Source organism: Cavia porcellus, unplaced genomic scaffold, assembly GCF_034190915.1.
Source record: "Cavia porcellus strain 051 isolate PalLab524CR breed Dunkin Hartley unplaced genomic scaffold, mCavPor4.1 scaffold_8, whole genome shotgun sequence".
Taxonomy (NCBI): Eukaryota; Metazoa; Chordata; class Mammalia; order Rodentia; family Caviidae; genus Cavia; species Cavia porcellus.
This window is the reverse complement of record NW_026947491.1, coordinates 64,150,726-64,165,886: the sequence shown is the minus strand read 5'-3', so window position 1 is coordinate 64,165,886 and position 15,161 is coordinate 64,150,726. Positions and strand designations below refer to the sequence as shown.

Below are 15,161 nucleotides of genomic sequence, written 5' to 3'. Positions count from 1 at the left end.
GACACTAGGCCTACTTTATTTCTGACTGATCACTACTGGTAGATTGATATATATTAGATATTGTGAGTAATTATTCTCTGTTTATATATTTGGACCTCGGTGTGTCCCTATTTTCTGCTGAGTAAATTTTATTGGTCCTATATGTTGTCTGGTGGGTGAGGGAGAAAAGGTAGAGAGAGAGAGCGAGACAGAGACAAAGACAGAGACAGAGACAGAGACAGAGACAGAGACAGAGACAGAGAATAAGATGGAGATTATTCTAGGGTTACCACTATATTCAATAGTCCAGTTACAGATGTACTAAGGAATGTTGCTCAGTAAAAAAGAGAGTTAATGTTTGGACTGGCTTAAGATTTAGCTTTTCTGGGAAGAAAGATTATAAAACAGAGTATAAACAGCTCTTGCCTTCCATGAAGTTTTTAGGAAACTTTCCTTACCTACAAGTCTAACAATCTGCAGTCAGATTGTGGCAAGTCTATTTGTCAAATGCGTACAGCTTGAATTTACCTCCCTCAGTCTATTTGAAGGAAGCAGAATGCTTGTTCTTTTTAAAGGGGAGAATTAAGAGATAACATTTTGACTAAATAAATGGTGATAACCTACTACAAACAATAGTTTGGCCTTTTACCCAGATCAGTACTTTAACTTTTTCATCAACACTTAATTGCTACTGGGCCCCAGTGGATTGAGACCACAACCCCTTTCAAGAGCGAATGAAGTTACTTCTTAAAATGCAAAACTCAACGGAATATATGCTCATTTACTTGCACATGAGGAAATCATAATTTGTCTCTTAGATTATGACCATACAAGGGCAAGACGATAAGCTAATACTAGGTTTAACCAAAAGAGGGCATCATAAAGCTCCTGTGGTTGTAAAGACAAACACAAAAAGCCTTCAGTCTTGATGAGTAGACATCTCATGGCCCTGGCATTTTGTACTTTATGCCAAGACCAGTCATGAAATCACACATTATGGAGAACAGCAGGTTGGTTCTTCATGTTGGAATTGATCACTCAGTCAAAATTAGGTATCGGTTATATAAACAAACTCAGTGTTCAGAGTTCCCAAGATGTGCACCATTAGAAGGAAGCATTTATCACTGTATTATTTTTCAGAAACATTTCGAGCTTAGGGCTTTATAGAGCACTGAGAAGATTTTCTCTCAGGCCAGTGTACACGCTGTCTTCAAATAGAATGAGAATCTTTAGTTCACTTCCTAAGGGTGCCTTCACTTGAAGGGGTTCTCTGTAAGGACTGGTGGTGAACAGTGGCAGTAGGTGGCAGTAACTTCTCCTGAGATCACAGAATTAAATGCATTTGCAGAACACTGGACATAGTTTAAGGTAGACTTTTAAGGTCTTTTAGCAACAGAAAACTAACAAATGTGCATTAAGTGAGGAGAAAACGTCCTCACACTATTCATAAGTATATTTGCTACATTTTAAAACTTCTTTTATAGTGGATGTAGGATTTAAATCATAGCTAAGTGTTTGGGGAGATTTCATATTTTGCTTGTCTATAGACAAATTCCTTCAGAGAGGTGGGAAAGAGTAGTTGCAGGCTTTTAAGCAAAAATTTCAAACTGGTTTCAGAAATTCACTATCCTGGAGAATACATTATTCTCAGAATCACTGACATTAGCAGTTAAACCAGAGAGGCTGGGGATATGTATTTTGCTTTGTAGTAAGGACAGCTGTTCAGGAGGAGGAAATGTAAGTTCTGAGAGAATGATCATCTTGGAAAGATTTCAATGCCTGGAAAAATATCACTACCACATGCAGTAAGTGCCATTGAGGGGAAACCTAGGTGGGAAAATAGTTTTACATTCCACTCAGATTAAAAAGAATAATAATACCAGAAACAGCCTTAGAGTGGATACAAGTGACTGCCATCTAACAGTACTAAAATCTAGCAAGGTGTTCTATTTACTTAGATGCAATATCAAAGCAAGTAAACAAGATAATTCTTTTCCTCTCCAGAAATGTCATTTACTACCTAGTATAAAACGTTGTGTAAGTCGCTTCATCTGTCTTTCCTCCAGAAAACAATCAAACAGGAAAGATGAATACTCAAACATCCCCACTTACTTTTGCCAACGTACATCAGAGAAGCCGAAACTGGGATTAAACAGATTTGGGGTGGGTTCACTGCAGTTTCTTACCCTAGACTCCAAATGTGATCTGAGTGCTCATTTCCCAGAAGGCCTGCACCCTGGTCTCTCGGCCCCAGGAATCCAGCCCCAGGTTCTCGACAGGGAGTTAGACAGAGGGAGCAACCACCTTGATTCCCTGCAATAGTTTTTCACCTTGGTCTTCATTCACTCAACCACTTGTTACTCTCTCACGGGCTTTTCAGAGAAAACATTAGGAAATGAATCGCTACAGTAGGGGAAGAACTCAAGGGAGGATTCCCAAGGGATGATAGCGAGCTTTCGGGCCCCCCTTGCACGTTGGCGCCCGCTGTTTACCCGCCTGGCCGCCCTCGGCCCACTTCCCTTTCCTCCCCCAGAGGAGGAGATGGTTAAAGATTACACTGCGGGCTGCCGGCACTTCAAAGGGCGGCTCGGGCAGCCAAAGGTAAAGATAACATTCTGGCAGCTCTAATCGGGGTTTGTGGTTGCCACATTTTAATCACTTCGTTAAAAAAAAAAAAAAAAAACAAAGAAAGAAAAGAAAAAAGTTACATTACCCCCCTGCTAGGGATGCAGAACGAGTCCCTTTGGAGCCAGGGAAAGTTTACAGCCCATCCTTTAGCGACTGGACACCGAGAAGAGAGGCTGGCTGGGACAGGGACCAGTCAGGCACGCCGCCCTTGAGTTCCAGAGTGCACAGATGCCCACTCTGCACACAAATGCTTGCATGTGGAGGAATTCGCCTGCTGCGTCTGGCTGCGCCGCGCTAGCTCCTGCCGGGGCTGAGTTAGGAGTCGCTGCTCCGCGGGCGCGCTACCCTGGAGACACGTGCCGCTCCCTCCTGGCCCAGACAGGTCCAGCCAGGATGCCCAGGGCAAACTCGCTCGCCCCCTCGACAGCAGAGCCCAGGATCCCCTCGCCTGGCCCGGACTAGCTCCCTTCCCGTTTGAGCCCTTCCCGGAGTGAGGCAGAGGTGCACTTACAGGTAGGCGGTGAAGACGCTGAGGTTGGAGGGCAGCTCCGCGAGCCCCAGGTCGGAGCAGTCCACCCTGAGCAGCATCCTGCCGTCCGGCTCGCACTGACAGTGCGCGGGGCAGCCCCGCGGTAGCGCGCCGGGCCTTGGCGAGCCGCCCCCGGCAGCCAGCTGCAGCAGCACCGGCAGGGACAGGAGCACGCCGACGCGGGAGGTGTCCATGGTGCCCGAGGCTAGGAGCAGGAAGCCAGGCGCCGGCAGAGGGCAGAAGCCCGGCTGTTGCAGACTGCGGCGCGCGGGGCGTCGCTCCCGGGGCTTCTGCAGCCCAGCGGGTGTCTGCAGCTCTGCGCGCCACGCGCCTGACCCCCGCCGGGGGCGCGGAGGAGAGCTCCGGGGGGACTGCGGGGCGCGCTGCTGCCACGCCGGCCTCCCGAGCAGCCTTCGCTGCAGCCCAGGCGTTGGCAGCGCGCTCCTGCTGCAGGCGGCCTGAGTGTGTGGAGCAGCATCTCAGCTCGCACGCTCCTTTTTTAAAAGCGCTCAGGCCCGAATTGCGCGCCCAGTGACGTCAGCGAGCCCAGCTTCCCGGGCACCCCCACCTCGGCCCCACTTTCGCTCCTCCCGTCCCCACCCTCCTTTCCAGAGACCCGGCGGGGAGGCGTGAGGTGCGGGCGACTTCTCCAAGCTCCCACGGAGCCTCCGGGGAAGAGTCCAGCGCACGGCGCCACGCGCCTGGAAGGGACCCCTCTGCTCCCACTCTGTCCGGCTTCCTGGAGACCCAGATCCGAGAACTGAGAGGCGCCCGCTTCAAGAGCGACCTGGGTAGACCTAAGTGCAGGGAGAGAGCGAAGGACGAGGCACCCTCCTCCGAGCCCGCCTCCGATAATGCAAGGGATGCATGGAGTGCTTAAAAAAGAGACTAAAATCTAATGAAGAAAAATAGTTGTCAGTATTAAAAAACAGGTGTTCTCCGCGAAGATGCGTGGCTGTTTTGATCTTTCACTGTCTGGCTTGCAGAGCCAGCACCCGGGTGCTGCCTTCCTAACTCCTAGAGGTGTGGAAATCGAGGACACTTTTAAAAAGTGTTAGTTTAGTTACTGGGGAAGTAGCCTTTAGTAAAATGATGCAGGACAGACAGTTGCCTTTGGTTACTTCAGAAGACTTTTCATGCTAAGTGCCCCAGTTATAGTCTCTGAACAAAGAACAATTCCACGCAGGTGAGCCTCACTGAGTTCCTGGCACCCTTGGGGAGCCCTGGTGGAAATTCTAGTAGAAAACATGCACTTCAAAAACTGTCCTACGTGAATCTGCTCTAGGAAGTGGGGAACATACTCAGGGCTTTCTTGGAGAGAAAACCTCAGTGAGGTAAAACTTGCCCTCTCCACACCAGAGGGAGTTCCGGAAAGAGCTGTCTGCCCAAGCCTGCCATACCACCTACAAAAACGCAGTTTTTACTCTAGAGTGCAAAGCTTCTTTGCTTTTGAAATCAGGGATCACTTTGACTTTCAAGGTCCCTCTTAATCGTCTACGTAGGTTATCTGCCCGGGTTTCTGAATTTTAAGATGGAAGGATTCTTATTCGTGTGTGTGTGTGTGTGTGTGTGTGTGTGTGTGTGTGTGGTGTATGCTCCTTCTTCGTTTATGGAGTGATCTCCAAATCTGCTTATTTCTTTGCTGTGTGTGTGTTTTCTAAATTTGTTCTGAACATGTTCTTCTCTTAGGTAAGTCCAAACATCAGCAAGTTGGTGATTCTCTAAAACAGAAGGGAAGACAGTGGAGAAGGATTACAGACTATGTCCTCCTTTTGCAAATAAAGGAACGGTGACCCATGATTTGGGAAAACATGACAGTGCCACCATCCATGTCCGCTCCCACCAATTGCTTAGTTTCACATTAGTAATTTTTCTATTAGCCATTTCTTCCACATTTATAGAGGGCCTCCTAATTGCCTATTTTCATTAAAATCATCTTATCCTTGGATTATTCATTTTATTATTATTCAACTCATAACTTATCCTGTCTATGATTCTTGAAGAGCTACACCTGGGATGCCTTGGAGAGGTAAGTACATCACCTTATGGGATTTGACACCCTCTGAACAGGAATTCCAAGGGTGATGAAGATATGTTCTAATTACTATACCCTTTGGTCTTGGACTTTTCCTGAACACATATTTGCCTGGTTTTTCCAACTTTTGTAGAAAGGCACTAAGCTTCTTAACTTTTTTACTTGTAAGAGTCAAACTACAGACTCATAACAGTGAATACTAACAAATATTTGTTGACTGATTGATTCATTAACATAGACTTCCAGATATGGTAATCCCATCTAGCCTTTTGAGAACACTGAAAAAGGGGAAGTGGCGATGTACTCCTGTGTCTCATTTACTTGGGAGGCTGAAGCAGGAGGAATGCAAGTTTGAGGCCAGCCAGAGCAACTTAGATACTATCTCAAAATAAGATAAAAAGTGCGGAAGATGTAGCTCAGGGCTCCCTGGGTTTAATCCCCAGTATCAAAAAACCCCAGACAGACAAAAATAACAAAAAAGCATTGAATAACACTTTCTTTGATGTCGGGGTTGCTCAAAGGAGCATAATGCTTTGTTGTGGAATGAATTGAGGCAGACGTGTATCTTAATCTTGGGTCTTCCAGTTTCAGGCTGACTGATTGATCACAGACAGAATGATCCTATCGCAGTCTCACTTTCCCTCTTTCTAAAGGGAGTATTATTTACCTAGGTTCTTCTGAATGTTAAAATACCTGGAAGTTTGCCTAGAGTAGAGCAGATTTTTAGCCTGTTAGCATGTTTCTTCTTCTCGTGAAGATTTGAAGCTTCTCATCAAATGAAATGAGAGCAAGAGATTTCTGATTTAAAAATCAGAAGGAAGGGGGAAGACGGATCTGCTCGATAAGACCAAGAGTAATGAACATCTGTTACTTTTTTTTCCTTTGCATGCCCAACATTTCTCCCCTTTCTTTTTGGTGAGGGCCCTCCACGGTTGGTTTTCCTTTGGGAACTGCCTCTCAAGCCTTGAGGCTGTCAATCATATGGCTCCACCTGCCTGTTCTGGGATAGGAATGTGACTCCAGGAGAATACTCAGATTTGTTTGGGGGATTGTCATGGATCTTGGAATGAGGGAATTTTCCACTCCTCTAGTTTTATGAGCATTAAACACAAAAACCCAACTTCATGAGGATCTCATTGGTATCTCAGAGAGAAATTTCATTGACAATGGAATATTAGCATGGACAAGGACAAAAGCAAGGTCCTAACCATCTTTTGGGTACTGGGGATCTAAAACCATTTCTGCTGTGTAATCACCCAACTGGACAAATATATGAATATTTTTTGAGTTAGAGAGTGAAAATTCACCCATAATCACTTATAATTGAACATGCTTAGTAAAAACCTGAAAACTCTGCAAATATGAAGGGTTGAGAAGGGTCTGACGAATCTTCAAGGTCTTGTAGACTTAGTCACAGAAACTCATGTGGGTTGAAAAGGAGAAGGAAATGCCTGATGGTGACTTTCTTTCTTGAATGAATAGATTTTAACCACTTAATTTATGAAGACAAATACAACAAACCTGATTTCTTGCACACTAAAAACATTTCAATAAGGCAGTAGTCACTCTGTTTTGTAGAAAATACCCCCTCATTTATGAGACAGTTTTCAAATGTCCTGATAATGACCATCATTGACTTATTCCTTGCAGTCACGTGCTCTCACTGTGTCCTCAGAAGAGGTGGAAAAGATTCTTACTCCATGTTTAAGGATGAGAAGTGCAGGTGGGTTTTCTAATGGTGGTCAGCAAGTTAGTAGTGGAGCCAAAATTCTAACCTGAGTTTTTTGAATTTAATGTTGTTCCCTTTTCCTTTTTGGAGGGGGGGAACTTGACCCACATATAGCTTAAACTGGATACAATCTTGTGATTAACTGTCCTTTTTTTGAGAATGAAATTTATATACATTTGTTAAGAAAAGTTAGGTCTGTTTGAATTGCAGTAGCATCAGTTGGAGTAGGGTGGTGTTTTTTTAACGCGAACAGTGTGTGTGTATATATATACATATATATATATGCATGTATAGCCTTTATATACACATATATGCATACACACATATATAGATATACATGTCTATGTATGTCAGGTTTCAACAACCAGTTGACTCATAGGAATACTGGTGAGTTGCCAGAGAAAAATTCTACCCCCTCTTAATGTAATAATAAGGGTTAGTAAAATTAAATTCATTTAGTATTTGTTTTTGATAGTTTTTATTTATGACCTTGGAAAGTATTTCAGTGTTAATGAGCTGCTGAAAAATGGAATATATTATCCTAGGATAAAAATCACCCTTTACATTTTAGGCACTTAGAGTGAAAGTTCCTAAAAGTGATTTTGTTAAAGTGTAGTCTGGTACATGTCAACTTTCTGGGTTTGCTGAATGCATGTTTTCCTAATTCTTTTATCTTTGATAGAAGTCCACAGTTAAAAAGTTTCACATACACCATGAGAATTACTAATAAGCTTAGTTGAAGCATGCCAGGATAATTTTAGTTAAAAGGTAAGTCAATATTTCTTTTACAAGTATAGTGAAACAGTGTTTACACAACTGGTGGGCTATTATGGGCTTATTTAACTTGTTTGAAGGAGTATAGAACCCATTATTTGCCCTGTTCATTTTACATTCATGATATAATCAGGCTGATGATGAATTTCTTAACTTCCTTTTACCAACAAAGTCTAATTAATTGAGAAGGGAGGAGGCGAATTTAGGCATAAAGATCTATTTTCTTTCAGAATGGTGTATTCTGTGAGAAAGCATTAGTTCAGTTAATTTATTACTTTGAAATAACTTATTAGATGAAATCAATTTGATTTGTCTTTGAGTTTATCCAACATAAAGATGACCTTTAAATACACCCACAAGTCTAAAGGAAAGGTGAGTGATGTATGATATTATCAATTCTTTAGTTCATTTTGGTACCTTTGTCTAATTTCATGTATGACAGTAAACATACTACTATTGGTATGCAGCTTGCTTCCCAAGAACATGTGTCCAGTCAAACTCAACATGTAAAACCAGACTCAGATTTTCTTTCCAAACTAAGAATAAAATTAAAGAAAAAAAACCACTTGAAATCCTGGAGTTACTATCCTTATTCACATGCTTTATTTAATTCTAACAAATACTTTGTTAATTTGTAGAGAAAGCCTTCCATATCTTTTTCTGCTTTTGTTAAAATTATACTTTTATGATTTTTAGTCATCTATCATGTTTACATGCTTATGAGGGACTCAGACAAAGCTTAGCTTGTGCTACAAAATGATGAAGTGCTAACAGGTTCCTTTTCACCAAGTTTCCCCCCCAAGTCTTATAGTCCGGCTTCATACAGATCTGCAAGGCCTCATTTGCAATTCCGAAATTTATATGCTCTAAAAGGGAAAGGCTTTTAAAAACACATCTGGTGACAGAATTTGACTGAAACCATGAGTTGACTTGTAGTCTTTCAATATTTCATGTAAAACTTATTCAAATTCTGCACATATATGGATATGTTCCATTGTAGGGTATGCCCAAATGCCACAGTGAGGACTTTCTATAATATAGGGAATATTGTTGCTAATATATTCTGTTTTTAAAAGCCTCTAGCATTCTGTAGCATCTGTGATCCTGACTATTTGGCTAAGAAATTATGGACCTGTCGATATCAGCAAACCCTGGAATATCTGTTTTCAGAAGAAAAAGATAAAGTGATTGAATTTATTGGATGAACAAAGAGTTGGGAGTAATGTCAACAGTAAAATCTGAGGAGAGGAGAAAGGAGGCCAATGGTCAGCTCAGGTGAGGTTTGTGGTCATTGCTGGACAGGGTGCCCTGTGCAGAATGCAGTGCAGATCCTCTTGTTCTCTTATTCTTGACAAACATTTATGAAACGCTGCTAGAAAACACTCTGTATGTCAGGAGTTAACTCTGGTAAGCATATTCTAGAAGAAAAAAAAGACATACATTGGAAAGTGATTGTGAACTAAGGAGAATCGATGAAGAATCTCAGTTAGGGGAACTAATTTGTAGATTTTATTCCATGGACACGCAGGATTTAAAATAAACAAGTACAGTGCATGCTATCCCCCAAACACTTTATTTTGATAAGTCTGGTGTATTTTAACTGAGCAGGTAGAGTAGTTTTCCCTACAATTGTAATCTCATAAAGCAGGGCAAAATATATTGCACCAACTTTGCAGTTCAAGTGAGTGAGTCATGGTGAAACACTGTCCAGATTGTGGCAGTTAAAATTTACAGAAACCTTTTATTAAGAGTTACTAGGTTTGTGGATTAATAAAACAAACTTGTTCACTTTCATTGTTTTTAGCAAAAAAGTAGCATTTTGATTTTTAATTTCATAGATTATTTTTCTTTTTATAGATTTTCTCTTGTATAGGTTTTGGATTGGCGTTTGACAGAAAGGTATCTCATTGTAGCTTCAAAAAAAAAATCCTAAATACATTTCCTGAGTGATGATGCCTTCTCCTTTCTTACCATCCTTCACTTTCTTTCACATCGCCGTATCTCTGGTTTTCCTGCTTCTGTTTTCCCCCTAACTTCCATTCAGAATTGCTGACAGTGGGTGGGAAGCATTGATTTAATCACCTATTGGGACAGCTTGGCATATTAGTACAGTAAAAATCTTAGGTTCTCTTATTCTTTGTTCTTTTGTTCTTGACCCAGGTTCAAAGCTTTACTGAGTCATTTATAAGGTATGGAACTTGCAGTGATTTCTTCCTAAGGCCCAATATCTTTATCTGCAAGACAAACATAATTGTATCAAGTCTGCAGAAATGTTAGTAGAAGGCGAGCTACTATGTTACAGGGCTTTGTGTGCACTAAGCATCTAGCAATAAAAGAAAAAAGGATTTTTCCATGTTTCTTTTTACAAGAGTTTTTCTTCTTGAAGAAATCTCTTCAGCTCTATAGGAAGAGATAGGAGGACTAAGAAAGGTAAATAGATCTTAGATCTTTCTTTCTTTTTCTTTTTTGTTTTTTTGTTAATTGCATGGGCGTTTGGAGCATTTAACAAGTTTTTACATGAAATCAAACAAAAGTGCCACAGACAAAAGTGCCGCAAAAGTTGGCATCCACTACACTTGGGAACAGAACATTTGCTAGGGAAATAGTCTCAAATGAATTATATTTGCAGGCCTTAGTTTCCAGTTTTAGTAAAGCCTTAACTTCCATTTTAGCCAAAATGTATTTACTCAAAGGTACTTCTTGCTATTGGAAGCCAAGAGCTGGAAATGTGTGATAAACAGGTAGAGAGAGCCTTCTTTCAGGTAATTCACCATACAGTTGAGAAAAGACCCAGAAAACAGAAAATTAAAATTCACTGTAATAATAGGGATGAAAATGCACTGATGTGGTCAAAAGAGAGAGAAGCAATCTCAGAGAAACAGTTCATAGAAAAAGTGCTGCTTGGAGTGAGTTCCTAAAGGTCAGCAGGAGCTTGTTAACTGAGAAAGAATAATATTAGATGGAGAAAAAAATGCAATTTTTAGACGATTAGCACAGACCCACTTTCGGGTGAATGTGTGTGTAGTTTCACAGCCTGGCATTAAAGTAGGGCTGGAAAGATGCATAAATACAGATAGATTGCAAAAAAATATTATTGTACACAGTTTTACTAAACTTGACTTGGTCCTGCATACCAGGGGCCAAAATGTCTATAGACAGGGGAATGGCAAAGTCACATTTTATCTATGGAAACTCTGTCATCATAGGAAAACTGTTGGAGAAATCCTAGATGAGCGGAAGTAGCAGGAATCAGGAAGCATTACTGATATGAGTGTACACTGGTGAGTAACAATTCTTTTATTGTTCTTTTTAAATTCTCTGTAAAGTAAAAAAATTGCTAAAATAAAAAATAAAAGGTGAGAAACACTGCAGTCTGTGTGTGGCAGTACACGTGGTAGGGGCAGGTGTTGCATACTTTGGATATTTCAGGGGCAGAATCTGCAGGGTGTGGTGTTAGGGTAGCTGTAATGTCTCTTTTGCCTCTAGCTTGGGAGACAGGGCAGACTATGATAATTTACTACAAATAATTAGCAGTTTTGAGTTCTTATTTGTGCCAGGTGCTATTGTAAGTCCCCTAAAAATTATTTTCAAAAAAATTTATTTATCTCAAAAGCCCTGTAGGATAAATATAATTACCTTCTTTTTACAAAAAAAAAAGACAAAGATAAGATCAGTTATTAAATAACTTCCAAAATTACCCTGGCAATAAATGGCATAGTTGACATCAAATCTGTAGTCCCTTTGATTCCAAAGTCATACTTTTGAGCCTTGGAAAGGCAATGGCTTTGAACAGAAGAAGATAAATTTGACTTTGGACACCCTGAGTTTGCAGTTGTGAAAAGATTCCAAAATGAAGGGTACTGAATCTAACATGTACCTTTGCACCTTCAAATGTTTCTGGATACGGATTCTTGGATTTGAGCCAGACATAAATTTTTGATCATAAACTTGATGCAATGCTATCTGTGTTTGTGTTACTCTCTCCTCATGGTAGACAGATGTCAGGCTCTAAATACTTGAAATTAAAGAGCTTAACCACTTTTTATGGCAAATATTTTTGGCAGGTGATTTTTAAGTTTCTTTTTCTAGTTAAGTCACATTGTGACTGAAATTTGATGCATTTTGAAAGTGGAATCATCTTTTCCCCTATTTTCAATGATATTAAGTGCCATATATTACCCCAGTTATTAAAAATGTTCTTTTATATAGTGACTTGCATAATTTTCTTGTAACATCAAGCTGTAATATAGTTTCTGACATTCTGTTAATGCTTGTATGACTGGTCAGGAACATAGATACAAGCTACTTAGTTGTAAAGATGTTGAAAGATAAACAAATATATAACAAGATAAAAGTATGCCCAATTTTCCCATATAATAATTGCTAATGATATTTTATATACTTCCTTTTAGCTTATTGTGTTCACATATTTTAATCTGTGACAATTTTCCACTTACAATGCAGAAATATTTCTTTTATCATGTAAAGCTTTAGTATATGCTTCATATTGTTTTTCATATCCTGTACATGAGGACATTGAGGCAGAGAACTTGAAAGACTGTCTTAAGTATGCAGTAAATTTGGCTCTGTCCTACACATTATGTGGTTTACAATCTGGAAGGAGGATTTCATGTTTAGACAAATAACCATGCTGGAGGATAGCATATGAGAAATTCATCAGAAGTTCAAAGAGTTTTAGGACTTGGGAGGCAAGAAGGAGTACGACCTGCTGGTTGAATCAAGGAGAGTTTTATAGAGCAGGGGGTATGTGAGACTGACCTTACGTGACGAGGAACAATTTGACATTAGAGAAAGACATTTGGGAACAGGAGACATGATGATGGGAGAGAGAACCTAATTGTGAAGCTATGATTTAGTCTGGTTAACTTTTGGAATTTTGGAAGGTTTATGAAGAGCAAAGCTATAAAGTTAAAGGTTAGGAGAATGTTGAGCTGATATGCAAATGTTTTATAGATGAATAAGTAGGAAAGAATTTAATCAGAATTAAGCCTTAGAAGGGTAATTGTAACAACGGAGCTTGGGACTGATGAAGGAGGAAGGTGGCAGAGGGACCATTGATTCAGTGTATGCTTACTGATTTGGTACAGATTATTATATGTGAGAAGCACATGTATCAGATAAAGTTTCCAAGTGAGCTAGTTAGAGAACAGTGATGTAATTTAAAATGAGCAGATTTGGAGAATAGTCAAGATATTACTGTGCTGAACACGAGCAGCCTGAGACTCACTTGTGTATTCAGGCTGGTGCTTCAGAGAGAGGCGGGGGGGAGAACTGGGAATTGTGATTGTGGTGATCTTGATATTGACAAATCAAAGATGTAGTGTGGGAATTAAATTGTGGAGGAAGAAACTGTAGATAAATATCTAACATTTCTTAAACACTATACATTAGGCGCTGTGCAGAACACTTTACAGGTACTATCTCATTTAATCTTCACAACAATCCCATAAGGCAGGTGCTATTAATCGTATTCCTCACATAGATACCCATTTTATAGTGAAGGAAAATGAGGCCCTAGATCACAACCACAAAGTTTTAAATCTAGGGTTGTACCTCAAGCAGGCTGACTTTAAACCCTGTGTCAATCTCTATTTTATGCAGCTTCCCAGAGAGAAGAGAGAGAACACAAACTGGGATATGCATGAACGCTTTGGGGCCCAGGAAGAGAAGTTAGTAGGACCAATGAGGAGCAGTGAGAAAAGAACATCAGAGAGAAGACCAAGGATGAATAAGCCTCAGTCAAGTGCTACAGGCATTTTGTCAGGAAAACTGTCACTGTTAGTTTGAATCAGGTGCTTAACAAAATAATGTCAAACTAATCAGTTGCCTAAAATAACAATTACAAAGGACTTTACTATACCCTAAATGCAATTTAGCAGGAATTTATTGACAACTGCTACAGATTAAAATATGCTATACATAGATAGTGAAAAAGGGATGTTTATTCATTGACTATTGATTAAGAATTTACCCTGGGCTAGGCACTGTGTTTGGCATTAACAATATATTAATGAGTAAAGCAGAAGGTCCCGGACCTCTTGGAACCTATGGCTTAGTGGGGCTGGTAGGCACACACACACACACACACACACACACACACACACACGCACACACATGCACACATGCGCGTGTGCACACATGTTTACAAATTGTGCTGAGTTCTATGAAAGACCTTTTTTTGGAAGCATGATTCACCAATGAGGAAATAAAGTAGAATTCCATACAAAAATGAGCTCCATTTCTTAGAAGGGTTTGTGTACTTTTTATTAATTTGTTTAGTAAACCTTTTCAGGGGTAGGTGAAATAAAACTATTTCAAGTACTAATAAAATTATTATCTTCTATTATGCAGTTTTACTTTTCATCACTTTTTTCTTCAGGCATTTTTCCCTTTCTTTACTTTTCCTTTATCTGTGAGGTTGAAACCTTGTGGTGGCAGCTTTCTCTTTGCCTGTTCATTCAAGGGGCAAGAAGACCAAAAAATGAAATCAAAGAATCATATTAATAAATGACAGTGGAGCCAAGGCAGGGGTTTTCACCTCAATTTCAGAGTTTGCTTTGACTATTACAGAAGGTGGATGTGTGTGTGTGTTTCCAAAAGAGACAGGTGGATATATTTAGTGACTGAATTTTCTTACATATTTATTAAGTTGAAGTCTTTTAAGGGCAAGATCAGTATTTCCTATGAAGTGTTATAGAGCCTCTTGAGTGACCACTCTAGTGCCACGTCCTTATGGACATTCAGTTGTCAACAGCTGTAACAGTGACTGCTAGTGTTGCTTTATATTGTTGATATGTCTACGTACAAAATATCAAAAGAAGTTGTATTTTTCCATGAAATTCAAGATGTTTGACAATGTGCTTTTCATTGTATTTGCAAGTGCTAATGCTTTCAACCTTCACACAGAGAGCTTGTGCTTCTAGCTCAGGACAGAACATGTGGAGAGGCTCAGACAAGCCTTTTCGGGAGCAACAAACAGTTGTTTAAGTGACATAGAAGGAAAAGGTAGATATCACTGTCATTGGAATTGGAGACAAAGAACAAGGGAGCATTTTATAAAAACATGAACAACTTAGTTTATCATAGGGTACAGATGCAAAATACATATAACACAATTTCTAAAATTAATTTGCCTTTCCTTAGGAACCAGAGATAGGCAACTTTTTAAAATTTAAAGCATTTAAAATGTAAAACTTTTATTTTACATACTGTAGAACAAAGAAAATAACAACAACAACAAAAGTCTAGTGAAAGAATATTAAATGAAATAATTGCTAAGGTGGTTGATTTTGAATGCTAAATATTGCTTAGGTTTAAATTCTAGTGTGATATATAAACTAAACTTAATGAGGCACTGTAGAAGGAATGTATTTGTCTAGTATGTTGCACACACTTGTGTATATATGTGTGTGTGTGTGTGTAAGACATAGACTGATGTTATGGTATAGGACCAACTATTATGTATG

At 39.9% G+C, this 15,161-nt stretch overlaps 1 protein-coding gene and 1 long non-coding RNA gene across 4 annotated transcripts in view; one reads left to right on the top strand and one right to left on the bottom strand.

Annotated features, from left to right (window-relative positions):
- The window catches only part of Lgr5 (leucine rich repeat containing G protein-coupled receptor 5), a 129,365-nt gene extending 125,891 nt beyond the window's left edge, over positions 1–3,474 (bottom strand). Inside the window, exon 1 of the mRNA XM_063255142.1 lies at positions 3,119–3,474. Within this exon, the coding sequence (XP_063111212.1) occupies positions 3,119–3,330 (212 nt within the window). The 5' untranslated portion in view covers positions 3,331–3,474. The remainder of the gene's footprint in view (positions 1–3,118) is intronic.
- Positions 2,432–14,059, top strand: LOC106029018 (uncharacterized). Of its 3 annotated transcripts, XR_010049376.1 has the most exons (7): positions 2,432–3,120; positions 3,749–5,165; positions 6,822–6,894; positions 7,583–7,668; positions 8,751–8,949; positions 10,881–10,955; positions 13,297–14,059. It is a non-coding gene; the product is annotated as an uncharacterized LOC106029018 (long non-coding RNA). The 3 variants fall into 3 exon arrangements; XR_002792756.2 differs by lacking the exons at positions 2,432–3,120; positions 3,749–5,165 and having other exon boundaries at positions 5,173–6,894; positions 13,297–14,047; XR_010049377.1 differs by lacking the exons at positions 2,432–3,120; positions 3,749–5,165; positions 7,583–7,668 and having other exon boundaries at positions 5,175–6,894; positions 13,297–14,046.
- Positions 14,060–15,161: the final 1,102 nt, after the last annotated feature.